Source organism: Symphalangus syndactylus, chromosome 10 (assembly GCF_028878055.3).
Source record: "Symphalangus syndactylus isolate Jambi chromosome 10, NHGRI_mSymSyn1-v2.1_pri, whole genome shotgun sequence".
Taxonomy (NCBI): Eukaryota; Metazoa; Chordata; class Mammalia; order Primates; family Hylobatidae; genus Symphalangus; species Symphalangus syndactylus.
In genome coordinates, this window is record NC_072432.2 from 90866593 (window position 1) to 90894074 (window position 27482).

The window sequence follows — 27482 nt, forward strand, 5'->3', positions numbered from 1 at the left end:
CATTGTCTGACATGTCCATGTTCTGACCCCAAAGCTGGAGCAATGCCTGAAACATGTAGTATATACTCAGTATTTGTTGAAAAATGAATATTTGAGGATCATGATGATGAAGAAAAAGCCTCAGACTACTTGACCATAAATTCTAGCAATTTCCGCAAGAATAAGAATTGCAGTTTGAAATTAGATGCTGGAAGACTGGAAACCTTGATAGGTCTGGGGCTGAAGCCTGGGGGAAGAAGAGGGAATATATTGGAACTTTGGCCTTTTTCTCCCTGTCTAAGGACCCCAGAGACCATGCAAAAGGGAGGGCTAGAATCTTATGACCGGAAACCACAAAACGGGTATTTTCCATCCATAATTCTTCGCAGCCACTTCAGCTAGGCTGCAAATGCGCAAACGCCTTTAGGACCCCGGGTTCCTTTCTGTTTCTTTATGAATGAACCGGCTCCAGTCTGCGCAAGCGCAGCTCCCAGTTCTCCCGCTCCACGTGAGGCCCACCCTTCCCTCCTGCTGGCGGCACCGCCCTTACCCATTCTAATGGACCAATGGCGAGCGGCCTGGGGGGCGGAGCCCGGCGCGGCGCGGCTCAGTAGTTCCCCCGGCGCCCGGCTCCCTCGCGTTAGACGTGCTGTGTTGTGATCACGTGGGCAGCTCCGGGCGCGGCGCTTGTTTTGGTTTCCCTCTAACTTGCCCACGGCCGCTTCGGGGTGAGCGACTTTCCTGCACCAACTGCCGCGCCTGCCCGCATCCTGACCTCGTCTTCGGGCTCTCTCAGCCCGGAGTTCCGCAAGCCCCTGGGGCGGGCTCCTGCCATGCCGCTGGTCCGCTACAGGAAGGTGGTCATCCTCGGATACCGCTCTGTAGGTGAGTCTCCGCCCTGCAGAGCTCGGACGCGCAGCAGCTTTGTAGCCAGAAGAGGCGCGCTGCCGTGGGAACGCGACCCCGGGAGGAATGATGACATCGTAAGGATGGGGTTGTAGAGCGAGGATTGGAAGAGTGGAGGAATAAAGGTTGGTGGTGTGTGGAGGCTGCAGGAAGCGGGAGCACTTAAGGGTTAATGCGGACCTGGCTGCGGGAATCTCAGAGTGGTCCCAGCGTTACTTTGGGGATAGGGGTGGGGTCACAATTTGAAAACCGGGACGCGGTCTCCGTGCGGACAGATAGTCGCAGGTGTCCTGGGGCGGGGCGGACTTGATCCTAGGGAATCTTGGATCTTCCTACGAGCGGGATGGGGTGGGGAAGGCGGCGGGAAAGGCTTCCTGCTGCGCTTCTGAATGCATCCGGTAGCCAAAGTACAGAGACCCTGGGCGAAAAGAGGGTGAGGGTAGACACAAAGGATAGCATTGCTTGAGGCAGTCACAGACTGTGGTGTTAATTTGGGGCCCCCTTTGGTCCGGGGCCACAGTCCGAAAGGACAGAGGATGTGAATGTGGATGGATGATTTGGATACAACTGTCACACTGCTCCCCACAGGGAAGACATCTTTGGCACATCAATTTGTGGAAGGCGAGTTCTCGGAAGGCTACGATCCTACAGTGGAGACTAGTGAGTAGACTTCTCCCCTAATGTGCTGGTGATGCGACCCGGAGGGCTTGGATACCCCACCCAACTCCATAATGTATTTCTCTGGTGCGAAGGGGCTGATTTATTTAGACATTACGTCTGATTTCTTCTTTAGCAATCCTGTTCGATGGATGGCTAGAGTATGGATTTTGCAAGATACTGAGTCTGGGATAGTTTAGATGTAGACATTAAGAACCTTAGCGTGTCTTTCCAGTTACCTGGATAACTCCCTGGAGCTGATCTATCTGTGTCACCCCCAAGGTTAAGAATGTAAGGGGAGGCCAGGCGCGGTGGCTCATGCCTGTAATCCCAGCACTTTGGGAAGCTGAGGCGGGCGGATGGATTGAGGTCTGGATTTCGAGACCAGCCTGGCCAATATGGTGAAACCTCGTCTCTACTAAAAATACCAAAATTAGCTGGGCATGGTGGCACGCATCTGTAATCCCAGCTACTAAGGAGGCTGAGGTAGGAGAATCGCTTGAACCCAGGAGGCAAAAGTGGCAGTGAGCCAAGATCGTGCCACTGCACACCAGCCTGGGTGTCAGGCTGAGACTGTCTCAAAAAAAAAAAAAAAAAAGCTGGGCACCATGGCTCACGCCTGTAATCCCAGTTCTTTGGGAGGCCAAGGCAGGTGGATCACCTGAGGTCAAGAGTTCGAGACCAGCCTGGCCAACATGGTGAAACCCCATCTCTACTAAAAATACAAAAAATTAGCTGGACATGGTGATGGACATCTGTAATCCCATCTACTCGGGAGGCTGAGGCAGGAGAATTGCTTGAACCCAGGAGGCGGAGGTTGCAGTGAGCCGAGATCGTGCCACATCGTGCCACTGCGCTCTAGCCTGGGCAACAAGAGTGAAGCAACGTCTCAAAAAAAAAAAAAAAAAAAGAATGAAAAGAATGTAAGGCGGCTGGGCGCGGTGGCTCACGCTTGTAATCCCAGCACTTTGGGAGGCCGAGGCGGGCGGATCACGAGGTCAGGAGATCGAGACCACGGTGAAACCCCGTCTCTACTAAAAAGACAAAAAATTAGCCGGGCGTGGTGGCGGGCGCCTGTAGTCCCAGCTACTCGGAGAGGCTGAGGCAGGAGAATGGCGTGAACCCGGGAAGCGGAGCTTGCAGTGAGCCGAGATTGCGCCACTGCACTCCAGCCTGGGTGACAGAGCAAGACTCCGTCTCAAAAAAAAAAAAAAAAAAAAAAAAAAAGAATGTAAGGGGGAAGGAAGTGGTGGGAGGGATGAAGATAAATTGATCAATGGGTACAAATATATAGTTTGATAGAAGAAATAAGACTTAGTAGATCAGTAGGGTGACTATAGCTTACAATAAGCTATTTTACATTTCAAAATAGCTAGAAGAATTCAAACAGTTCTAGCATAAAGAAAAGACAAATATTTAAGGTGATGAATATTCCAGATATACTTATTTGATCTTTACAAATTATATGAATGTATTAAATTGTCACATGTACCCTGAAACTTGGTACATTTATTATTCATCAATAAAACAAAATTAATTACTTTTTCTTTTCTTTTCGAGACAGAGTCTCGCTCTGTCACCCAGGCTGGAGCGCAGTGCCACATTCTCAGCTCACTGCAACCTCCACCTCCTGGGTTCACGCAATTCTCATGCTTCAGCTTCCTGAGTAGCTGGGACTACAGACATGCACCACCATGCCCGGCTAATTTTTTGTATTTTTAGTAGAGACAGGGTTTCACTATGCTGGCCAGGCTGGTCTCAAACTCTTGGTCTTAAGTGATCCGCCTGCCCTGGCCTCCCAAAGTGCTGGGATTACAGGTGTGAGCCACTGCACCCAACCAAGAATCTACTTTAAAAAATGCTGCCAAAAAAAAAAAAAAGATAAGGAGACAGCCAGGTGCAGAGGTGCACACCTGTAGTTCCAGCTACTTGGGAGGCTGAGGTGACAGGATCGCTTGAGCCCAGGAGTTCCAGGCTATAGGGTGCTAAGAGTGCACCTGTGAATAGCCACTGCTCTACAGCCTGGGCAACATAGCAAGACCTCATCTCAAAAAAAAAAAATGTAATTAGCCAGGTGCGGTGGCAGGCACCTGTAATCCCAGCTACTCGGGAGGCTGAGGCAGGAGAATCGCTTGAACCCGGGTGGCAGAGGTTGCAGTGAGCTGAGATCGTGCCACTGCACCCCAGCCTGGACAATAGAGTGAGACTGTTGTCTCAAAAAAAAAAAAAAAAAAAGTCAGAGGACATACATCCCTGGCCCTATAAGGCACTTCACAGTCAAGTTTTCTTTTCTTTTCAGCTTACAGCAAGATAGTGACTCTTGGCAAAGATGAGTTTCACCTACACCTGGTGGACACAGCAGGGCAGGTACCAGTTGGGGTATGGTATCCAAATGTGGCAGTTCAGCCCTCGGAAATGAAGTCTGGTAGTCTTTGTGGCTCATCTTTAAAGTAGTATTAAAAGCATTTTACCTGCTAACAGTGTGCAGGGCTCATTGGAGCTGTTCCATAAGTGCACGTTGAAGTGACTATAGTAGGGCATGCCCCAGGGAGGGTCACCTGGATGTTGTCCCACCAACCTTTGCCATCTTAGTGGTTTGGATCTAGGTACTGATGTTTCCATTTCTTGCCAGGATGAGTACAGCATTCTGCCCTATTCATTCATCATTGGGGTCCATGGTTATGTGCTTGTGTATTCTGTCACCTCTCTGCATAGGTAAGTGACCAAGGTTGTGAGTGCGGGACTTGGGAGAACCTGAGGACTGTCTCATAAAGTTATAGCTCCAATTCTTGTGTTTAAAGCTTCCAAGTCATTGAGAGTCTGTACCAAAAGCTACACGAAGGCCATGGGAAAACCCGGTAAGTGGCCCTGGCAGATAGGGACATAGTGTGGGCACGAGGGGGTGGGAGAGAGCAGAGGGGAGAATTGTCAAGTTAGAGAGGAGGCTCGGATATAGATCCTGCCTGGTCTGATAAGGAGTCGTCCAGCCTTGATATAAGGAGTTGGGGAATGCAGGGAATGAGGGGATTCTGAAGTAACTGCTGTTTCCTCACAGGGTGCCAGTGGTTCTAGTGGGGAACAAGGCAGATCTCTCTCCAGAGAGGTATGTAAAGCTCTGCTACTTAGAGCCAAAGGAAGTGAAATGCACTGGGAATCAGTCAGGCTCTCATCCTGGCTCTTCCACTGATTCAAACAAGTCATTTCACCTCTCTTTGTCTCTAACTTGAAGCTTAAGGAAGATAATACTTCTAACTTAAAAGCCACAATTTCGTATTTCAAGCCTCAGTCCTAGATTCACCCATTGTTCCTTTGTTTACCTATATTTTCTCCTTCCACAGCCCTTCTCCCAAAACTTGGGGAAATGGCATGGGTCAGAGGAAGTCTTTTTCTTTTCTCTCTCTCTTTTTTTTTTTTTTTTTTTTTTTAGATGGAGTCTTGCTCTGTTGCCAGGCTAGAGTGCAGTGGTGTGATCTCGGCTCGCTGCAACCTCTGCCTCCCGGGTTCAAGCGAGTCTCCTGCCTCAGCTTCCTGAGTAGCTGGGACTACAGGCGCGTGCCACCACGCCCAGCTAATTTTTTGTATTTTTAGTAGAGACGGGGTTTCGCTGTGTTAGCCAGGTCTCGATCTCCTGACCTTGTGATCCGCCCGCCTCGCCTCCCAAAGTGTCGGGATTACAGGCATGAGCAACCGCATGTGGCCCATTTTTTAAATAGAGATGGTGTTTCACTGTGTTGTCCAGGCTGGTCTTGAACTCCTGAGCTCAAGTGATCCACCACCTCGGCCTCCCAAAGTGCTGCATTACAGGCATGAGCCACCATGCCTGGCCAGGAAGTCTTGATTCTGAAGATTTTTCAGAGCACTTACTGACATTTCTATCCTCCATCTTTATGTCCCAAATTTGCTTCCAGAGAGGTACAGGCAGTTGAAGGAAAGAAGCTGGCAGAGTCCTGGGGTGCAACATTTATGGAGTCATCTGCTCGAGAGAATCAGGTGCTGGGCCTGAAGACTAGAAGGGTGGTGATGGTAGCCGTGTTTTCCTTATTGTACTGCTTGGTGGTGGGAATGTTGAGGGAATGGGGCTTTCACCCCAGAGCTGGGTGGTATTGGCACTGAACTGACTTTTGCCCTAAATCCTCTCCTCTTATAGCTGACTCAAGGCATCTTCACCAAAGTCATCCAGGAGATTGCCCGTGTGGAGAATTCCTATGGGCAAGAGCGTCGCTGCCATCTCATGTGAGCCCTTGGGTGTGGGGTAACTGCCTTGTTTCTGCCCCTGGCACTTGCCATGTTCCAGTGGGGGGCAGACCCTCAGGACTTCACGGGTATGGTTGCCAGCTGTGTTCCTGGCCCCTGGACACACAGTGTGGCATCCTCATGTTTGCACACTTTCCCCAGGCTCCAGTGGCCTGGATGTCAATGTTTACAAAGGGGCAAGGACCTCTCATGGACACTGGCCTCTAGCCCTCTGTTTTTGCTAGATGAATTATGTTATAACCTGTGGGGTCAGGATATGAGTCCTGGGCATTATTTATCCAGGACCCATCCTCTTGGGTGGGTTTTGGGTGTTGGCTGGGTAAGGGGAGCCGGGGACTTCTGAAATAGAGCTGGCTCCCTGGAGTGACAATGTATATATGCAAATAAACTGAGAAATCTTTTGTTGTTGACTTCTTTTGTGTGTGTGTGTGTGTGTGTGTGTGTGTGTGTGTGTGATGGAGTTTCACTCTGTTGCCCAGGCTGGAGTGGTGCAGTGCTGCGATCTTGGCTCACTGCAACCTCCGCCTCCCAGGTTCAGGCAGTTCTCCTGCCTCAGTCTTCTGCAGGCATCCGCCACCACGCCTGGCTAATTCTTTTATTTTTAGTAAAGATGGGGTTTCACCATGTTGGCCAGGATGGTCTCAAACTCCTGACCTTAAGTGATCCACCCACCTCAGCCTCCCAAAGTGCTGGGATTACAGGCGTGAGCCAATGCCCCCGGCCTTATTGTTGACTTCTATGTACCTAGGGAGAGCTCAGAGCCATTATCTCTTTTTCCAAGGAGTGATGGCTGTGGTCTTTGGTGGGAAATCTTTCCTCCTACCTTGTTCCTATTCCTTATTCCTCACTTATTAAGGACCATTATCCTAAGATTTACTACTTGCCTTTCCCACCTTTCTATTCTGCTGGGTTCCTCACATACTAAGTGCAGTTGGCTGCCACTCCCGTCCAAGTTTTGTAGCCTTTCAAGATCCCCTTAATTACAGAAACACCACCCTCTAGTGGCCAACTGCAACATGCTGACCTAGCTGTCTTCCTGGGGCCTTGGCATCTGCTTGGACTCAAAGAGGATGGAGTTTCAGGAGAAGGAGGGAAGCCCCTCATTCCTAATGATGTACGAATTGAGAAGGAGTGTAGAGGCAGAGACTAAAGTTGTGAAGACTTTGACTTCCCAAGAGTGTTGAGTAAAGTAAGAAATAATGCCTCTGGTGCATATCAGTCCCCTGGCCCTCCATATCCCCAGTGTCTTTCATTAAAATGGCCGTTCTTTGCTCTTTTCATACCTTTAATCTTTTTGTACTTTTTACCCCTTTGGTGGTGTGCTACTTTTTTTTGGTGTCAAAGGCTGTTGGTTCTGCTTTTATGGGCCTGCCGCCTCGGTAGGATTGATATTTCAGCTAGGAAAGTTTGGTCCTGTTTGCCTCTGCTTTTCTTGATCCCCACCCTCCAAACCAGCCTGATTGCCTAACTAGTCTAATACCTCCTCCAAGGACGTGTAAGGATTATTTGAATGGTAGATCTTCACAGGGAAGGTACAGACCTCTTCTGACAACTGGGGGAGCCCGAGGTACCCTATCAATGTACTTACTTGGGAAGGATTGACAAAACCTAAATGTGATTTTTAGCTGTGACTTTGTCAGTGCCTGGCTCCAGGCTTACAGTTGGGGATATGGCTTGTCATGTTGATTTTCAAAAGTCCTGACAGCTGCTTTTGCTTTTCTGATACAGAATCTAAAAAGAAATAAGGGCTGCTAGAAGAAACATACTCCAAACAACAATCTCACTGGCTTAGGAAGTTCTTCTGGTAGGTCACCACCCTCTCTCCTTATATTAAAATTAAGTCCTTTTGCACATCTGGCCTGGGATACTCATTACAGGGGCCTACTTTCCTGCTGCCATTTTCATGAGGTCTGGGGTAGACTTAGAAACATCTAAAGTTTTCTAGTTTATCAATAATCTCAAGGCCTGGGGACAGTAGTGATAGCGGCTAATAGCTCCTCCACTTAGCTGTGTGGCCTTGGGCGGTCACTTAACTTCTCAGAGCCACCATTTCTCATTTATGAAGAGTGGCTAAGTGTGCTTCATAGAGTTGAGGTGAAAATTAAACGAGGTAATATATGCAAAGTTTACTACAGTTCTTCACACATAATAAGTCCTTAAGAAATAGTGGGTGGTGACTGGGTGCAGTGGCTCACACCTGTAATCCCAGCACTTTGGGAGACCAAAGCAGGTGGATCACCTGAGGTCAGGAGCTTGAGACCAGCCTGGCCAACGTGGTGAAACCCCATCTCTACTAAAAATAAATTAGCTGGGTGTGATGGTGGGCGCCTGTAATCCCAGTTACTAGGGAGGCTGAGGCAGGATAATCGCTTGAACCTAGGAGGTGGAGGTTGCAGTGAGCCAAGATCGTGCCATTTCACTCCAGCCTGGGCAACAAGAGCGAAACTCCATCTCAAAAAAAAAAAAAAAAAAAAAAAACCCGAAATAGTGGGTGGCTCTCTGTGTTATTACTGGAGGTCTTTCTGGTGAGGGTCTGCCTCTCCCTGCCTCTGCGTGCAAACCTGGGAGGGGCCTTCCATTTTCCAACTTATTTCTTGGTTAACTTATTCTATCGTAATTAAAACAAGTGTGGGATCACTGCTGGAGTTTTTTTTGCTCAAATATGTGTGAATGGTCAGTGCAGAAAACATGATGCCAATGTGTGGCTGGAAGAGGACAAACCTAGTCCTGATCCCTCCTATTACTCTGACCAGTAGGGATTAAGGTCTCCTGCACTGTCGAATATAAAAGCATCACCTCACATGTGGCCATTTAATTTCATTAAAATAAAAAGTTCCTTACTTGTACCACCTGCATTTCAAAGTGCTCGAGAGCTACATGTAGTTGATGGCTACCATATTAGATAGTGTAGATTTAGTCCATTTCCATCACTGTGGAAAAGTTCTGTTGGGGCCGGGCGCAGTGGCTCATGCCTGTAATCCCAGCACTTTGGGAGACCAGGGCGAGCGGATCACGAGGTCAGGAGTTCGAGACCAGGCTGGCCAACATAGTGAAACCCTGTCTCTGCTTAAAATACAAAAAAGTAGCCGGGTCTGGTGGTGTGCGCCTGTAATCCCAGCTACTAGGGAGGCTGAGGCAGGAGAATCGCGTGAACCCGGGAGGCGGAGGTTGCAGTGAGCTGAGATCGCACCACTGCACTCCAACCCGGACGACAGTGCGAGACTCCGTCTCAAAAAAAAAAAAAAAAAGTTCTGTTGGACAGCATCGTAAACCCTTTCCTCACAAAGCTGGCATTGGATCGAATCTGCCTGCCTCTTTCTCCACATCTTCTTTAAAAAAAAATGTAGTATTATTATTTGTAATCCTAGGAAAAACGTGGCCTTTGGTTTATTCAAACCAAAGGCTCAACTTCTCACTAGATGTAGTTCTGTGGGCAATCTTACCTATTGTAGCCTTAATCTTCATCTGTAATATGGAGATAATTCCATGTAACTCATAATGAAGGTGAGGAATAACTAAGAATATATAAAGTATCTGGACATAGTTAATTTGTCTCCTTTTGTCCACCCCATGTGTGCATTGATGCAGAAGAGGCATTCCAATGTTTTCTCATCCAGACTTATGGTGGGGTGGTGGTGCCTGCAAAGAGTATGTTTTGCGATCTTGTCCAGGACAGTACTCCGGCCAGGTAGCAGCGAGGCTACCTCAGTTTACTAAAAAAGGGACACGGGTACTGAATATCTGGAAGGACTGGAGGTGGGAGTGGGGGCACCCTGAAAAGGAAGGGAGGCTCTATCTTTATGTTTCGATGGGGAGGTGTGTGTAGTGACTGTGTGGGCACCGACAGTCTTTCCTCACACGGGGGACTGGGAGTCAGGAGGAACGACTAGGGACTCGTCCAGTTTTCTTCGGGTCCCCAAACGTGGCAAGAGTTCACCCTCTGCAGCGCCAGGCGCCGTACCTCACTTTCTCCATTTGCGGACTCCAGTTCCCAGGATGCTGAGCAGCGGCCAATCTCCTGGCTCTTCTTCCATCCCCCTCCCGGGAAAGACTGCCCCTGGCCAAAGCAAGGGGCAGTTGGAATTTCAGGGACCAATCACTGCAAGGTAATGGAATTAGAAAGCGGCCGGAGTCCTAGTTTCGCGGCCTGGGCTGTAAATGAGGCGACTCCAGGGCCGCGGCGGAGAGGAGGGGGGCTTCTTTCCCACGTGTCTGCCCTGCTGCCGGCCCGGCGCGGTCGGGGTTAACCCGGGGCGGAAGGATCCCGCAGCGTGTGCGTAGAACTGCAGAGTCACAGCCTTTCCTCCGAGAGGGCGGGATCCCTCCGCCGCTCCGCTCCAACACAAAATAGGGCCGCCTCTTCTCCTTTCTCCCCCTGTCTAGTGGGGTGCCCCGGGCAAAAGGCCCCCCCGGATCTCGCGCCGAAGGCTTCACGAATCTCCACGACCGCTGCCCAGCTCTTGCGCCAGGAAATAGCCCCTTCGCAGGAACCACCCTACCGGCCGAACAGGAGGCGGAGGGGGGGAGGCGGAGCGGCGCCGCGCTGCACTACTTTCCTCTCCGGTTGCAAATGGCTGCCTCGTTCCCCACTTTCCGCTCAGTTTCCTGACCCCCCGGTGCCGGGAGCCGGGGTTGGGCCATGCACCTCTAGGCCGCCTGCGATCACAGTCAGCCGGGGGTCGAGGGGGTGCCACCGACCACAGCCGGCCAGGCCGGGGGCGGGGCAGCTCCCGAGGCCAGAGGGGAAGGGAGGCGAGCGCAGGGCCTGGAGCGGCCGGAGGGGAGCGGGCAGAGGGCTCGCACCGCCCGCCCCTTCCTCTTCCTCGCCCACCTAGCCTCCTCCCTTCCCCGGGGGGAGCAGAAGGTGGGGGGCTCGAAGCCGCCGAGGGTGAGCGCTCGGGGTCGAGAAGCCCGGTGCTGGGTGTGTGTCAGGTTCAGCCCCACGGCCCCGCCGGCCCCGCGTCGCCGTAGCTCGCGCGGCCCCGGGCGCCGGCCGGGGCGGGGAGAGGGGCTCGGCGCTCCTGCGAGGGTCTCACGTTCCATCCGGGCCAGGCGCGGGGCGGCGCGGCATTCCTTCCGGGCTGCTGGGGAGGTGCCTCGACGTTCCATCTGGAGAGCCTCGACGTTCCGCCCGAGCCCGGCGCGGGCGGCCGGGGCGCTGGCCGGGCCCTAGGACTGAGAGGCCGCCCGGCGACGCGGATGCGGAGCCTGCTCGCCCAAGATCAAAGCCACCGGTGCTCTCTTTGTGTCCGCTCGGGATTCGCCGCCCTGGGGCTGTCCATGGAAACCTAAACTGCTGGAACCTGAGGCAGAGAACCCCTCTTTGGCTTCTTGCTGTTTTTTTTGTGGGGGGAGGGTGGCCACTCCGACCTGGATTTACCGTTCTTGGCCCCCCTAAGCCCCCCCGTGCGGGGGGCGGCTGTGATCGCTCTGGCGGTTGGAGGTCGGGGAGCGGCCCGGGCTCTGGCCATGTTCTCGGATGAGGATTTCTGGATCGCCCTGTGAAGAGGTGAGTGAAGTCCGCCCGGCCAGGGCCCAGAAAGGGTTGGACTGGGGGCACAGCCAGATGGACTCTCTTAGCCAGAGCTGGCCTTTAGGTTGGAGAAGGGGGTGCCAGAGCTGGGGAGCGTTCCTTTGGCAGGGTCTGTCAAGGGAACCTGAGCCAGTCACCAGGGCAGAACTAAGGCCTGGTGTCTTGGGGTGTGCCTCTTTAAAGACTGGGGGTTCAGAGAACCACGGGAGTTTGGGAACCTGGCTAGATAGCCTCTGTGCCTGTTTATTTTTGTGTTGGGGGAGCTCGACTAAACTAGGACCCGGGCCCTGATGCCAGTACCAATCCCAGGCTGCTGCTTCTCCTCTCAGGGTTCCTTGTGGGCCTTGGGACAGAGCAACTTGGGATGGTGGGGGAGGGTGCTACTGCCAGGTCAGACTTATGCCAGTTGGACTTTAAGGTTGTTCCTACCGAGTTGGGCACCCAAAGCAGTCCCTGGAAAACTCAAGGAACCCCAGATCCTTCACCAGGCCTCCTTTCACTGGGCAAAGGGAGAGTGTGTGGAAACTGACTGACTAGTTGTGATGAAGGGGGTGGCTGGGGCAAGAAGGAGGCGGGGCTGGGGCAGCTCTGGCCCTGCTGTTCAACTTTAAACTGCCCCTGCCTGGCAAAGTGACCCCAGTGAGGCCTAGTGCTGTCTTAGCCTGCTTTGCCTCCCCTCCTCTTGGGATGGATCTAATCTCCAGAGGATTATAGAGGAGGCCGTTGAGATTTGCTCCCTGCGAATGTAGGCTGCAAAAAATGGCTTTTGTCTTTTGCCTTCTCCCGGCCTGGTATGGAGAGCTGGCTGCCCATGAGTCCCTGGCCAGTCCTGCAAGCCCCTCCCAGACCTCTCCAACCCTTTTTTGACCAGGGATTGTTAACTGGTTTTCTGATCCTGTACCAACTGTGCAGAATGGGGTGGCCTGTGTCTCTCTGGAGGAGAAATGGCTTGATCAGAGCTCTTTTCTCCTGGAAACCAGTGATTCCACCCCTGGCAGAAGGTATTGGGAGAAAGGGTGTGTATGTGCCTGCAGCTTGAGCCTCAATCCTGTGGGCCTTGCTTGGGCTGGGACTGCCCCTCTCACACCTGTCATGCTACCCAGCAGCCATTTGGCTGGTGCATTTTACTCCCTCATTCTGTCTGCTCCAACATACATATACTAGATTTCTTTGAGTCTGGTTTTGGAAAGGAGAAAATAGGGGTTTTGCCTTTTAAAGATTTCTGAAAGGTGAGAGATGGCACGGGGTAGTGGAGTGAGGTGAGCTGTCAATCCTGCTCTCCACTCCTTCATTCTATGGAGAGTCCCTCCTGTTTGTCCCGAAACAACTTCCTTATGTAGGACTGCACCTTGTTAGCTGTGCCTGCTCTCAGGATGAGCCAGGGACACAGTTCAGAGGGTCTGCAGGGCCAGTGTTGCATTTGGATCCATCTCGGAGGGCTGACCCAAGATGGGGGTGGGAAGAGGTGTGGTTTGAGTCCAGGCTGGGAACCAGGAAGTCCTGAGTCCTACTGAAGAGCTGTTCACTCAAGGGCCTGCTTCAGCCTTACACCTCTCCAAGCGTCCATTTCCCCCTTGTCTGGGAAAATGGAGTGAAAGCTGTTGATCTGGGAGGGAGGCAGGAAGGAGAGTGGGTTGAGATAAATCCCTGTCCTTTTCTTTGCTGTTTTGGACCTCTTAGGTATAGGACTGAGGGGTGCCAGCACAGTTTTACTCTCTAGATCTGTACCTACTGTATGGGATCTCTAGTTCTGTGGAGGAAGCCTAAACTACCCCAGTTTAGATCCAGGGAAAAAATCCTTGGTGTGCATGTGTGTCAGTTTACTGGCTGTGAATGATGGGACTGGGGAACCTGAGGTCTTTGTTGAGATATGTTCAGGGGCCTGTTAACTGGGAATCAGCATTGGGATCCCTATGCTGGACTGCAGGGATGGGGAAATAGGGACTGAGGGCTCAGGCTTTTTGGAGGTGCCCCCTAGATTATTTTTGGTACAAGTTGTATGACATTTTTCTCTTTGCTTCTTAATCTCTGATCTTCCATGGCCCCATGAATGGGCTCTGGCTGTAGAGGATGTTAGTACTCTCTCAAGGCCAGATGAAGGTGGTTTCTGTACCTTCTTGAGCAGTAGCAGCCTTACCAGCCTGAGGGGGCTGAGCTCGGGGGGAGGGCTGAGGAATTTGCCCCTCTGGCCTTGTGTGAGGCAGCCCTCCTCCTACCCACTCTATTATCATTGTTGCCTTTTACTTCTTGATGTTTGTGACTCTTTTGGCCTCAACTTTGAGACCACAGTGAGTAGAGGATCTTTAGGGGTATGTGGTGGTAAGATATAGTAAGATGCAAAGGATTAGAAAACTTTAAGGGCCCCTTGGACCTTCTGGGTGTGGTCAGGCCTTAAATGACTGACTGGAAGAGGGGCCTGGCTGCTGCCCTCACCTCCACCTCGCACTTCCCATGGTAGCTTCTAAGGACTCCTTGAAGTTCTGGAGCAGCTTTTGTATGAGCTGGCCAGATGACCCACCCTGCTTTCCTTTCAAGTGTGGTTGTGTGGCAGGTTTGGGAAAGAGAGATGGCTTGGGAATGGAGATGATGCGTATCAGGTGATGCTTTACTTTCTCCAGTGGGTTCTGAGAGTGTTAGGGGAAAAAGGAATTTTCTTTCCTGTGACATGTCTCCAGAGGGGCATAGCCAGTATCTGGAAATAAAGGGTGAGTTCAGGGCAGAAGGAGTGATATTGTAGTTCTTAGGGAATTGATTTACTGATTTGGGGCACCTTTGAGGGTTCCCCCGTCTCATTTGTCCCAGTCATTCAACCGTAAGTGGCTGACTGGGGTATTTGCCTTCCAGTTTGGGAGGAGGGGCTGTCCTTGCTAAGGGTGGTGTGGTCACTCTGGTTAGTCAAGAAGAGTGGAAAAGGCGAGAGATGAATTTCTCAAACTTTTATTGTTTAGAGTTCTGTTTTAGGGATTTCCCCCACCTCACCACCACTTTCTCTAGGAACATTGTATACCTTCTCTGATTAAGAGAAAGGGTCTACACTTCCTACTACAAGCTGCTAACGCTTACCACTTTCTCCCTCCTTCTGTAGGATCCCTTTCCTATTCTTCATGTCTGTAATTATTGTTCTTTTTTTTCCCACTGTGCTTAATTCCCTCTGAGATCTAGGAAAATAATGCCCAAAGGTGTAAGTCTCAAATTTTTTAGGTATAACTTTAGTGTGTTTCATTTGGCTCTGATACAGGCACGCATTTCTTAGAAGAAGGGACAAGGGACCGTTATTCCCCACCCCCATGTATGTGTGTGGAAACCCTGCTTGAGGGAAGAGGAAGGAAGCTACTCCGCTGTGCTGTGCTATGTCCTGCCCTGTTTAGAACTCCTCTGAGTGGCTGTATGCTTCCTGAGACTACAACTCCCAGCATGCTTAGCCTCAGGCCTGGCTACACATGCTCAGTAACTCTCAAGGTCCACTTCTGTTAACTACTAGGGATATCTGAAGAGGAAGGGCAGTTGGTGTTGCTAAGGGCAATGACCTGAGACCTTCAGGCTGGGTGAGACCCTGAGCTCAGTTAGGGCATGGGCCAGGGGTTGGTCTGGGCTGGATTTGGGTTGGAAGTGGGTGGAAATTAGGGAGTTTCTTCTTTTGTAATGGTGATGTCCTCGTAGAAACAAGTGGCGGTGGGGGAGATCCATCCAGTAGTGTGTTCCATCTCTTGCAGTGCCTCAGACTCTGCCTCTGGGAGAGAGATTTTTGCTGGACTCAGGCTTCCTGGGTCATGACTACCCCTGGCTTGGCCTAGACTGGCCTCTAGAATGGCAGCTTACTTGAGACTTGAGGGAAAGGTGTGGGAATAGGGCTCACCAAAAGCCAAAAACCCAGAGGCGAGGCAAAGAGCAGTATTAGATATAAATGGATATGCTTCTAGTTGGATGCTGTGGCCCCAGGAACTCTTACAGAGGAGGCTGGAAGTGGGAAAGTCAAATGGATCCCTTGAGAATCTCTCCAGAGTGTGAGAAGAGGGTACGTGTTTATCTGGGGAGGAAGTGACCCTACAGGTTAGGGAGAATGACTTTCTTGTCAGTATAGGAGTTTGTAGTATGGCTTTGCTCTGATGTCTGGAGGGTCTGGATGCCTTCTTCCTGGGATTCTGGGAAAAGTGCTTCTTGGGAAGACTTAGTAGGCATATAGATCTCTTTCTTGGCACCAACAGGTCTCCCCGAGAGGGCCCTGCCCAGTCGGAGAGAGGGATGGACAGCCAGAAGCTGGCTGGTGAGGATAAAGATTCAGAACCGGCAGGTGAGTAGGACAAATTGTTTGTTTGCTTTTAGATTTCATGGGCAACCTTACATTTCTGGTCCTGGCACAAGGACATGAACTAAGTCTATGTAGTAGATAAGTAATGGAACAACTTTGTTCTTTGGGACAACAGTTGAAATATCATCACTCTGATCCACTCAGGTTTTGGATAATCTCATGCGTCTGGTGAGTGGACTTTGTATTAAATAGGGAAGATGGCTGACACATGCTGTTTGTCTGTTTATTCAGCTGATGGACCTGCAGCTTCTGAGGACCCAAGTGCCACTGAGTCAGACCTGCCCAACCCACATGTGGGAGAGGTCTCTGTCCTTAGTTCTGGGAGTCCCAGGCTTCAGGAGACTCCTCAGGACTGCAGGTAACTTGTTTGAGGGCACGTGAGGGTTTGATTTGACAGTCTAGGGCTTTCAAGGAAGAGAATTGAGGGAAATGAGTGTTGGGAAGCATGGGCATGCCACATCATGGGGTTGCTGGGGGCCTGGCGTGGTACTGATGCTTGTGTGTCCACAGTGGGGGTCCGGTGCGGCGTTGTGCTCTCTGTAACTGCGGGGAGCCCAGTCTACACGGGCAGCGGGAGCTACGGCGCTTTGAGTTGCCATTTGATTGGCCCCGGTGTCCAGTGGTGTCCCCTGGGGGGAGCCCAGGGCCCAGTGAGGCAGTGCTGCCCAGTGAGGACCTATCACAGATTGGTTTCCCTGAGGGCCTTACACCTGCCCACCTAGGAGAACCTGGAGGTGAGTGAGGAGAATGGGGCAGGAAATGGGATAAGGGCTGGGTAGTCCTGAGCCAGCGATCCTCTTTTTGTTAATTCTTTCCTTTCTGTTTACCTCTTCCCACCTGTAAAGGGTCCTGCTGGGCTCACCATTGGTGTGCTGCATGGTCGGCAGGCGTGTGGGGGCAGGAGGGCCCAGAACTATGTGGTGTGGACAAGGCCATCTTCTCAGGGATCTCACAGGTGGGGCTGGGCCAGGGGATTGCATAGGTGAAGGGCAGGGCTGGTGGGCTTCTGAGAGTCAGGTTGGAATGAGAAGGACCATGGGTATCCTGGGGCAGAGCTAGTGCCTGAACTGTTTGTCTGGGGAGAGCTGGCTGACACTGAGGCTCTTTCTTCACCCTGGCAGCGCTGCTCCCACTGCACCAGGCTCGGTGCCTCCATCCCTTGCCGCTCACCTGGATGTCCACGGCTTTACCACTTCCCCTGCGCGACTGCCAGTGGTTCCTTCCTTTCCATGAAAACACTGCAGCTGCTATGCCCAGAGCACAGTGAGGGGGCTGCACATCTGGGTGAGAAGTACTGATCTTTGTGGTCATAGGGCAAATGAGAGACCAAGTGTGCCTTGGATTTTTGTACTCTACAGAGCACCGATCAAAGTATAGAGTTATTTACTGTTGGTCTGCCCACTAAAATAGGTGTGAACTTTGTGAGCACCAGGGTTTTGCCTGTTTCATTTACCATTGTGTCTCCAGTGCCTAGAACAGTAGCTGGCAGACGTTGGGCAGGCACTCAGTAACTTTGTTGTTTGTTATTTCTGTGCCCATGGAGTGCCTGTTTTGTGTACAGCAATGTGCTGAGGCTTACAAGGAATCCATAGCTGACCTGTGGTGTCTCTACCCCCTGCAGAGGAGGCTCGCTGTGCAGTGTGTGAGGGGCCAGGGGAGTTGTGTGACCTGTTCTTTTGTACCAGCTGTGGACATCACTATCACGGGGCCTGCCTGGACACTGCTCTGACTGCCCGCAAACGTGCTGGCTGGCAGTGCCCTGAATGCAAAGTGTGCCAAGCCTGCAGGTAGGAATGGAAGGGCAGGAGGGAAGTCTTAGGCACAACACAGGTTAGGGTTGAAAATGAGGGCAGTCGGAGAAGGCCTGTTAACATGAAAACAACAAAAAAGAAAGGAAACGAGGGCAGAGAGGACACAGTAATGTTCCCTGTGCACCTGCAGGAAACCTGGGAATGACTCTAAGATGTTGGTTTGTGAGACGTGTGACAAAGGATACCATACTTTCTGCCTAAAACCACCCATGGAGGAACTGCCTGCTCACTCTTGGAAGTGCAAGGTGAGTGTACCCTGATTCTTCCCTATTGTCCCTAACTGTGCCTTCTACAGCATTCTCTGTCTTGACAAGTTGTGTGCTTTCATTTAGTCTTTGCTGTCTGACCAATGCCTGTTTTGCCCACTCCCTTCCCTTAGGCATGCCGGGTGTGCCGGGCCTGTGGGGCGGGCTCAGCAGAACTGAATCCCAACTCGGAGTGGTTTGAGAACTACTCTCTCTGTCACCGCTGTCACAAAGCCCAGGGAGGTCAGCCTGTCAGCTCCGTTGCTGAGCAGCATACCCCTGTGTGTAGCAGGTAAGTGGTGTGGACTGACTGAGATTGGGCTGGCAGGTTGGAAGGACTGAGATTGGCAGGGGCCTTATTAAATTGAGTGGACTTTGAGAGGAGAGCCCTAAGGTGGGCAGTGCCATTCACAGCATTTGTGCATTGCCCCAGTGTGCTGTCTAGGATTTGTTAGCTGGTGAGAGCCACAGTGCCTGCTCCCCTGTACCCTCTGCAGATTTTCACCCCCAGAGCCTGGCGATACCCCCACTGATGAGCCTGATGCTCTGTACGTTGCATGCCAAGGGCAGCCAAAGGGTGGGCACGTGACCTCTATGCAACCCAAGGAACCGGGGCCCCTGCAATGTGAAGCCAAACCACTAGGTGAGTAGGGTTTGAGGGTCCCTGAAATTCATCCCCTTTTATTCTGTGGCAAGAGACGGTTTGTGCATTGCCCCAGACCCCACACTTTCTGTGGAGTAGATATGAGCTAGATAGGAGCATCGTGTTGTTGTGTCTGCAGGGAGAGCAGGGGTCCAACTTGAGCCCCAGTTGGAGGCCCCCCTAAATGAGGAGATGCCACTGCTGCCCCCACCTGAGGAGTCACCCCTGTCCCCACCACCTGAGGAATCACCCACGTCCCCACCACCTGAGGCATCACGCCTGTCCCCGCCACCTGAGGAATCGCCCACATCCCCGCTTCCTGAGGCATTGCACCTGTCCCAGCCGCCAGAGGAATCGCCCCTCTCTCCGCCGCCTGAGGAGTCTCCTCTGTCTCCGCCACCTCAATCATCACCTTTTTCTCCACTGGAGGAGTCGCCCTTCTCTCCACCGAAAGAGTCACCCCCATCTCCTGCACTTGAGACGCCTCTATCCCCACCACCTGAAGCATCGCCCCTGTCCCCACCATTTGAGGAATCTCCTTTGTCCCCACCACCTGAGGAATTGCCCACTTCCCCGCCACCTGAAGCATCTCGCCTGTCTCCACCGCCCGAGGAGTCACCCATGTCCCCTCCACCTGAAGAGTCACCCATGTCTCCACCACCGGAGGCATCTCGTCTGTTCCCACCATTTGAAGAGTCTCCTCTGTCCCCTCCACCTGAGGAGTCTCCCCTCTCCCCACCACCTGAGGCATCACGCCTGTCCCCACCACCTGAGGACTCGCCTATGTCCCCACCACCTGAAGAATCACCTATGTCCCCCCCACCTGAGGTCTCGCGCCTATGCCCCCTGCCTGTGGTGTCACGCCTGTCCCCACCGCCTGAGGAATCTCCCTTGTCCCCACCACCTGAGGAGTCTCCCACGTCCCCTCCACCTGAGGCTTCACGCCTCTCCCCACCACCTGAGGACTCCCCCACATCCCCACCACCTGAGGACTCACCTGCTCCCCCACGACCGGAGGACTCGCTCATGTCCCTGCCGCTGGAGGAGTCACCCCTGTCACCACTACCTGAGGAGCCGCAACTCTGCCCCCCGTCCGAGGAGCCGCGCCTGTCACCCCGGCCTGAGGAGCCACACCTGCCCCTGCAGCCTGAGGAGCCACACCTGTCCCCCCGGCCTGAGGAGCCGCACCTATCTCCGCAGGCTGAGGAGCCACACCTGTCCCCCCAGCCTGAGGAGCCATGCCTGTGCGCTGTGCCTGAGGAGCCACACTTGTCCCCCCAGGCTGAGGGACCACATCTGTCCCCTCAGCCTGAGGAATTGCACCTGTCCCCCAAGACTGAGGAGCCGCACCTGTCTCCTGTGCCTGAGGAGCCATGCTTGTCCCCCCAGCCTGAGGAATCACACCTGTCCCCCCAGTCTGAGGAACCATGCCTGTCCCCCCGGCCTGAGGAATTGCATCTGTCCCCTCAGCTTGAGGAGCCACCCCTGTCCCCTCGGCCTGAAGAGCCCGCTGAGGAGCCAGGCCAATGCCCTGCACCTGAGGAGCTGCCCTTGTTCCCTCCCCATGGGGAACCATCCTTATCTCCCTTGCTTGGAGAGCCAGCCCTGTCTGAGCCTGGGGAACCACCTCTGTCCCCTCTGCCCGAGGAGTTGCCCTTGTCCCCATCTGGGGAGCCATCCTTATCACCTCAGCTGATGCCACCAGGTAAGGGGATGTTAGTACGCTCTTACTCTGGAACAGCTGTAACTCTTCATGGCACATCTAATCTAAGAGCCCCTCTTTTTTCTCTTTCCTTCCAGATCCCCTTCCTCCTCCGCTCTCACCCATTATCACAGCTGTGGCCCCACCGGCCCTGTCTCCTTTGGGGGAGTTAGAGTACCCCTTTGGTGCCAAAGGGGACAGTGACCCTGAGTCACCCTTGGCTGCCCCCATCCTGGAGACACCCATCAGCCCTCCACCAGAAGCTAACTGCACTGACCCTGAGCCTGTCCCCCCTATGATCCTTCCCCCATCTCCAGGCTCCCCAATGGGGCCGGCTTCTCCCATCCTGATGGATCCCCTTCCCCCTCAGTGTTCGCCACTCCTTCAGCATTCCCTGGCTCCCCAAAACTCCCCTCCTTCTCAGTGCTCTCCTCCTGCCCTGCCACTGTCCGTTCCCTCCCCGTTGAGTCCCATAGGGAAGGTAGTGGGGGTCTCAGATGAGGCTGAGCTGCACGAGATGGAGACGGAGAAAGTTTCAGAACCTGAATGCCCAGCCTTGGAACCCAGTGCCACCAGTCCTCTCCCTTCCCCAATGGGGGACCTTTCCTGCCCCGCCCCCAGCCCTGCCCCAGCCCTGGATGACTTCTCTGGCCTAGGGGAAGACACAGCCCCTCTGGATGGGATTGATGCTCCGGGTTCACAGCCAGAGGCTGGACAGACCCCTGGCAGTTTGGCTAGTGAACTTAAAGGCTCCCCTGTGCTCCTGGACCCTGAGGAGCTGGCCCCCGTGACCCCTATGGAGGTCTACCCTGAATGTAAGCAGACAGCAGGGCAGGGCTCACCATGTGAAGAACAGGAAGAGCCACGTGCACCGGTGGCCCCCACACCGCCCACTCTCATCAAATCCGACATCGTTAATGAGATCTCTAATCTGAGCCAGGGCGATGCCAGTGCCAGTTTTCCTGGCTTAGAGCCCCTCCTGGGCTCTCCAGACCCAGAGGGTGGTGGCTCCCTGTCCATGGAGCTGGGGGTCTCTACGGATGTTAGTCCAGCCCGAGATGAGGGCTCCCTACGGCTCTGTACCGACTCACTGCCAGAGACTGATGACTCACTATTGTGCGACGCTGGGACAGCTATCAGTGGAGGCAAAGCTGAGGGGGAGAAGGGGCGGCGGCGCAGCTCCCCAGCCCGTTCCCGCATCAAACAGGTGAGGGGCTGTCTAGCTGCGGGATGTGATCAGAGTTAGCCCACTGTCAGAGGTACAGTCCTGTGTCACTGATACCTTCGCACCTTGCTTTGTGAATCCTAGACTTGGAGATCCTTTATTCCAGTTATTAAGGAGAAAATACTAATACGTAGAAGGGACAAGTAACTTGCCGAGATTGATGGTTACTCAGTCATAGAATTGGGACCAGAAACTTGGTTCTTTCAAGCCATTGTTTTTTTCTCCTTGTCCACGTCAGCCACTCTTGGGAGGGGAAGAATGGGTTTGGGCTAGAGCTATGTGCTTGTTGATATCTGGGAGTTTGGCCTTTTCCCCTGCCCTGAGTGGGACTCCTGGGCTTATTACAACTGTCTTACTCTGTCCATTTGTCACTTCCTCTGTTCAAGTGTGTAAACCCAACACACTAGCCCTTGACATGCTCCTGTCATTGTACCCTTCTTTCACTCAGGGTCGCAGCAGCAGTTTCCCAGGAAGACGCCGGCCTCGTGGAGGAGCCCATGGAGGACGTGGTAGAGGACGGGCCCGGTTAAAGTCAACTGCTTCTTCCATTGAGACTCTGGTAGTAAGGAGATGCCTCCTATTCCTCCCATCCCCCAACCAGGCTTTAGCACCCTCTGAGTCCTGCCAGTCCCTTGCATGCTTGCCTACCTGCCTGCTCGTCTAGGGCCTGTCTGGCTATGTCTGAATTCCTGTCCACTTGGCCCCCAGGTTTTTCTGAAATCTCTGCTATCAGGCTGAGGCTCAGTTTGGGAGCTGGGGTGTTCTGTCTGTTATTCCTGGCTTTTGGCCTTCATCTTAGCCAAGGGTTCACACTTTCTTCCCCCAACACCAAAGAGGAAAGTAGCTTGGTGGGGGCAGATTTATCTGCCTCACTTTCCACAACTCTCTGCCCATCAGGTTGCTGACATTGATAGCTCTCCCAGTAAGGAGGAGGAGGAAGAAGATGATGACACCATGCAGAATACCGTGGTTCTCTTCTCCAACACAGACAAATTTGTCCTAATGCAGGTACCATACAGTGAGACCTGGCACACTGAACGTTGTGTATGTGTGTGTTTTGGTGAGAGGATAGATGGGTAACACTGGACCTACTTTTGGGGATACCCAGCTAATGAGAAAACAGACCATGAATTCTAATTATGTTGTTCATTGGTTTGTCCATCCATCACATTTCTCTTGAGTATCTCTGAACTTGGCACTGAGCTAGGAGCTAGAGAAATAGCAGTGAAAAAGTCTTTGCCCTTTTGAAGTTTATAGCTTAGAGAACTTACATGTGTCCTCACTTGAATAATCTTGAAGCACATAGAATTTTTTCACATATGTGATTCTCACCTGACCAGTCTTTACCCCATCTTATCTTCCTTTAATTTCTTCTTACCTTTACCCATGTCAGGCTTTATAAATTCAAGTGACCTGATTAGGTGAGTGAGGCATCCTAGGAAGGAGCAGGGTCCCTTGGTAGCTTACAGCGTCCTAATGCTGTGGGATGGGCTTCCTGACTCTGGTCGCAAATCAGTGTTGTAGTGTCATAGTAGGCTGGATCTGAGTGGGATGGGGAGATCTAGTTGGACATTTGGGTTTCTCTGTGTTTCCTCAGGACATGTGTGTGGTATGTGGCAGCTTTGGCCGGGGGGCAGAGGGCCACCTCCTTGCCTGTTCGCAGTGCTCTCAGTGCTATCACCCTTACTGTGTCAACAGCAAGGTGAGTTCAGGGCCCAAGAGGTGCAGGCTGGGGAATAGGGTCAGTTATTTCTTACCCTAGTTCCTTGTCCTGGCCATACCACCTCTTAAAGCGGCCATTGGTCATGGATGTTGTTCATTAGTCACCAGTGGTTATCAAACTCTTCTTGGGGAAAAGTACTTTGGAACTCAAGGTGGACTTGATAGTTTCTTTGTGGTAGGCCCTGACTTGCTGGTATAATTCAGTCCATCGTAAAAAATAACAACAAGGCCGGGCATGGTGGCTCCCACCTGTAATCCCAGCACTTTGGGAGGCCTAGGCAGGTGGATCACCTGAGATTAGGAGTTCAGGACCATCGTGGCCAACATGGTGAAACCCTGTCTCTACTAAAAATACAAAAATTAGGCGAGTGTGGTAGTGCGTGCCTGTAATCTCAGCAACTCGGGAGGCCGAGGCAGGACAATTGCTTGAACCCAGGAGGCGGAGGTTGCAGTGAGCTGAGATCACCCCTCTGCACTCCACTCCAGCCTGGGCAACAGAGCGAGATCCGTCTCAAAAAAAAAAAAAAAAAGAAAAGAAAAGAAAAACTGGGGGACCTAATTCGGTCCACAGTCTCTTTTTAGGGGCTTGGCTAGTGGAAAGATTGCTATTCCATTCACAATGAGGCAGTGGCTAGTGCAGCTCTTCTCTGATCAGCAGAGATCATTGGGAGCCTAAGTTTAGAGTCACTGTTTTGGGGACAAGGGTGCTCTGCCTAAGTCTCCGTGTGCTCAGATGGAGGCCTAGTCTCTGCATTGGGGTTCCTCCAGCCTCACCCTTAGAAGTCCTACCTCCTAGGCTGGGCACGGTGTCACATACCTGTAATCCCAGCACTTCACTTCGGGAGGCTGAGGCGGGTGGATCACCTAAGGTCAGGAGTTGGTGACCAGCCTGACTAACATGGTGAAACTCCGTCTCTACTAAATACAAAAAAATTAGCCGGGCGTGGTGGCAGGTGCCTGTAATCACAGCTACTTGGGAGGCTGAGACAAGTGAATCGCTTGTACCTGGCGGAGGTTGCAGTGAGCCGAGATCGCGCCATTGCACTCCAGCCTGGGGAACAAGAGCAAAACTCCGTCTCCAAAAAAAAAAAAAAAAAAAGAAGTTCCACCTCTTTTCCACCTCACACCCTGAGAAGTTCCCATCTTCTGCCCCAGATCACCAAGGTGATGCTGCTCAAGGGCTGGCGTTGTGTGGAGTGTATTGTGTGTGAGGTGTGTGGCCAGGCCTCCGACCCCTCACGCCTGCTGCTCTGTGATGACTGTGATATTAGCTACCACACATACTGCCTGGACCCCCCACTGCTCACCGTCCCCAAGGGCGGCTGGAAGTGCAAGTGGTAAGGAGACTGGGATCTTCAGTGGAGCCCTGGGGCCTTGAGATGTTGAAGTGGTTATGATGTTGAGTATGTGACAGAGGCTGGGTTTAGGAGGCCAGGCTGGTGGCTTGGGTTTCCGGTGAGGGGACTTCTGGGTACTTTGGGTAGGTTGGGTGCTAAGGCTCTGTTTTCCTGCTCCTACCAGGTGTGTGTCCTGTATGCAGTGTGGGGCTGCTTCCCCTGGCTTCCACTGTGAATGGCAGAATAGTTACACACACTGTGGGCCCTGTGCCAGCCTGGTGACCTGCCCTATCTGTCATGCTCCTTATGTAGAAGAGGACCTACTAATCCAGTGCCGCCACTGTGAACGGTGAGAACATCCCTTTCTCCTCACTTTGGCCCTGTTGCCAGCCTCGCATTGCCTGAGCTTATTTCCTCCAGTCTCTGTTCTCTAGGTGGATGCATGCTGGCTGTGAGAGCCTCTTCACAGAGGATGATGTGGAGCAGGCAGCCGATGAAGGCTTTGACTGTGTCTCCTGCCAGCCCTATGTGGTAAAGCCTGTGGGTGAGTACCAGCTGCTGGGTAGGGGGAGGAGTCAGGGCAGGGGTACCTTGCTTTGGGACAGGACCTCAGCCACCTCTGTTTGTCCTTCTCTCTATAGCGCCTGTTGCACCTCCAGAGCTGGTGCCCATGAAGGTGAAAGAGCCAGGTGAGTCACAGAAATTTTGAATGCCAAAGCCAGACCAGACGTCAGACATCATCTAGTCTAGCTCCAACCCCCTAGCTTCATCTCCTTATTTTAAGAGGAGGAAACTCAGACCCAGGGAAGTTAAGTGGCCTGCCCAAGGTCACCTAGTAAGGTAGTGGCAAAGTTATGCCTAGAACCAAGATCTCCAGCTTCCTGGGCAGTGTTCCTTTCATCAGGCACCATGGTCTCTTCACTGCCAGAATTTCTTTTTTTTTTTTTTTGAGATGAAGTCTCACTGTCGCCCAGGCTGGACTGCAGTGGCGCGATCTCGGCTCACTGCAGGCTCCGCCCCCTGGGGTTCACGCCATTCTCCTGCCTCAGCCTCCCACGTAGCTGGGATTACAAGCGCCCACCACCTTGCCCGGCTAATTTTTTGTATTTTTAGTAGAGACGGGGTTTCACCGTGTTAGCCAGGATGGTCTCGATCACCTGACCTCGTGCTCCGCCCGCCTCGGCCTCCCAAAGTGCTGGGATTACAGGCGTGAGCCACCGCGCCCGGCCTCTTTTTTTTTTTTTGAGACGGAGTCTCGCTCTGTCACCCAGGCTGGAGTGCAGTGGCGCATTCTCGGCTCACTGCAAGGTCCGCCTCCCGGGTTCACGCCATTCTCCTGCCTCAGCCTCTCCGAGTAGCTGGGACTACAGGCGCCCACCACGACGCCCGGCTAATTTTTTGTATTTTTAGTAGAGACGGGGTTTCACCATGGTCTCGATCTCCTGACCTCGTGATTCGCCTGCCTCGGCCTCCCAAAGTGCTGGGATTACAAGCTTGAGCCACCGCGCCCGGCCCAGAATTTCATCTTCAGAACTTTTATTTATTTATTTTTTTTTTTGAGATGGAGTCTTGCTCTGTTGCCCAGGCTGGAGTGCAGTGGCACAAGCTCGGCTCACTGCAAGCTTCGCCTCCGGGGTTCACGCCATTCTCCTGCTTCAGCCTCTCCGAGTAGCTGGGACTACAGGTGCCCGCCACCACGCCCGGCTAATTTTTTGTATTTTTTAGTAGAGACGGGGTTTCACCGTGTTAGCCAGGATGGTCTCAATCTCCTGACCTCGTGATCTGCCAGCCTTGGCCTCCCAAAGTGCTGGGATTACAAGCGTGAGCACCGCGCCCAGCTGAGAACATAACTCTTTTTCCTAAGTGAAAGGGGCCAGGGACATCTCCATCGTGATATGGCACTGCTGCTGGCATCTAGGACACTATGTGCTGGCATTCAGCAAGTAGGGGCCCTCATAGCCCCAGACAGCAAGAGAATCTATTTAGTGAACCTAGGGTTAATCATGAGCAAAGGCAGGCTTCTGAGTTACGGTCCCTCTCTGAATATCCCTGGGTCACTGACAGAGAACTCGGGCCTCAGCCAGTGCCCCTTGGTGGCCTGTTCTCCCCAGCATTTAGACCCTGAGCTGGACTTTTGTCACTGCCTTTGTCTCAGCTAAGGATATAGGTTGAAACTTGCAGTTCTGGTTTCCCTGGGGCTTCCATCCAGGGATCACACACTCTTTCCTCTTATGCAGAGCCCCAGTACTTTCGCTTCGAAGGTGTGTGGCTGACAGAAACTGGCATGGCCTTGCTGCGTAACCTGACCATGTCACCCCTGCACAAGCGGCGCCAACGGCGAGGACGGCTTGGCCTCCCAGGCGAGGCAGGATTGGAGGGTTCTGAGCCCTCAGATGCCCTTGGCCCTGATGACAAGAAGGATGGAGACCTGGACACCGATGAGCTGCTCAAGGGTGAAGGTTAGCTTGGGGAATCTTAGGGAGCAGCAGAGTAGGGGGAGTGTGACTCTGGGAGTGGGATGTTGGGTGGGGGCTACATTGCCACTCACAGTTACCCTTAAGCACTGCTGTCTTGTCTAAGTGGCTCTGAGGCAAGGTATTCAGCTCTCAGTGGCAGGATGACAAGGTTAAAAGGGCCTATAGTTCTGATCTGCCTCCATCTCTTCTGTCACCATACGCAGGTGGCGTGGAGCACATGGAGTGCGAAATTAAACTGGAGGGCCCTGTCAGCCCTGATGTGGAGCCTGGCAAAGAGGAGACCGAGGAAAGCAAAAAACGCAAGCGTAAACCTTATCGGCCTGGTGAGGTCCTGGGATGGGGTTGTGGGGTGGTGGGGTGGTGCAGGGCAGCTCAATAGGTCCCCCAGCAGCTTCTCATCTGCAGCTCTGCCTCCTCACAGGCATTGGTGGCTTCATGGTGCGACAGCGGAAATCCCACACACGCACGAAAAAGGGGCCTGCTGCACAGGCGGAGGTGTTGAGTGGGGATGGGCAGCCCGACGAGGGTGAGACGGGTGAGGGCACCAGTGGGGCCTGGGAGAAGGTGGGGCAATGCTAGAGAGACCCAGGGGGTGGACTCATTGCAAGGGCCAAGAGGGTGGTAGACCCAGCTGGTGTTGTGGGAGAGAGTAGGCACAAAGCGTCACCCTACAAGTTGGGAG

General features: G+C 52.9%; 2 protein-coding genes across 12 annotated transcripts in view; both read left to right on the forward strand.

Moving 5' to 3' along the window:
- Positions 1-583: 583 nt before the first annotated feature.
- Positions 584-6197, forward strand: RHEBL1 (RHEB like 1). Its single transcript, XM_055295021.2, has 8 exons — positions 584-864; positions 1474-1545; positions 3842-3909; positions 4175-4257; positions 4344-4400; positions 4598-4645; positions 5451-5532; positions 5690-6197. The coding sequence occupies exons 1-8, from the start codon at positions 813-815 to the stop codon at positions 5777-5779; spliced, it is 552 nt and encodes a 183-aa protein (XP_055150996.1). The 5' UTR covers positions 584-812; the 3' UTR covers positions 5780-6197.
- A 3912-nt stretch (positions 6198-10109) lies between these two features.
- KMT2D (lysine methyltransferase 2D) overlaps positions 10110-27482 on the forward strand; it is a 43130-nt gene continuing 25757 nt past the window's right edge. For 5 of the 11 annotated variants that reach the window (XM_055295022.2, XM_055295025.2, XM_063610462.1 and 2 more), the window contains exons 1-22: positions 10111-11305; positions 15535-15620; positions 15870-15996; positions 16149-16372; positions 16484-16593; positions 16760-16922; positions 17260-17419; positions 17574-17694; positions 17829-17986; positions 18192-18337; positions 18477-20042; positions 20138-21246; positions 21713-21826; positions 22162-22272; positions 22862-22966; positions 24142-24323; positions 24508-24672; positions 24758-24867; positions 24965-25012; positions 26561-26782; positions 27004-27123; positions 27222-27335. In XM_055295022.2, coding sequence (XP_055150997.2) covers positions 15572-15620; positions 15870-15996; positions 16149-16372; positions 16484-16593; positions 16760-16922; positions 17260-17419; positions 17574-17694; positions 17829-17986; positions 18192-18337; positions 18477-20042; positions 20138-21246; positions 21713-21826; positions 22162-22272; positions 22862-22966; positions 24142-24323; positions 24508-24672; positions 24758-24867; positions 24965-25012; positions 26561-26782; positions 27004-27123; positions 27222-27335 — 5224 coding nt within the window. In that variant the 5' untranslated portion in view covers positions 10111-11305; positions 15535-15571. The other 6 variants (XM_063610464.1, XM_063610465.1, XM_063610459.1 and 3 more) reach the window with 5 other exon arrangements.

What these genes read in the sequence shown, in the direction of transcription:
- RHEBL1 (XM_055295021.2), top strand. Translation starts at nt 813, where the DNA reads ATGCCGCTGGTCCGCTACAGGAAGGTGGTCATCCTCGGATACCGCTCT. An exon ending in CCTCGGATACCGCTCTGTAG is followed by an intron (nt 865 to 1,473) that starts GTGAGTCTCCGC and finishes TGCTCCCCACAG; the next exon opens with GGAAGACATCTTTGGCACAT. An exon ending in GAAGGCCATGGGAAAACCCG is followed by an intron (nt 4,401 to 4,597) that starts GTAAGTGGCCCT and finishes GTTTCCTCACAG; the next exon opens with GGTGCCAGTGGTTCTAGTGG.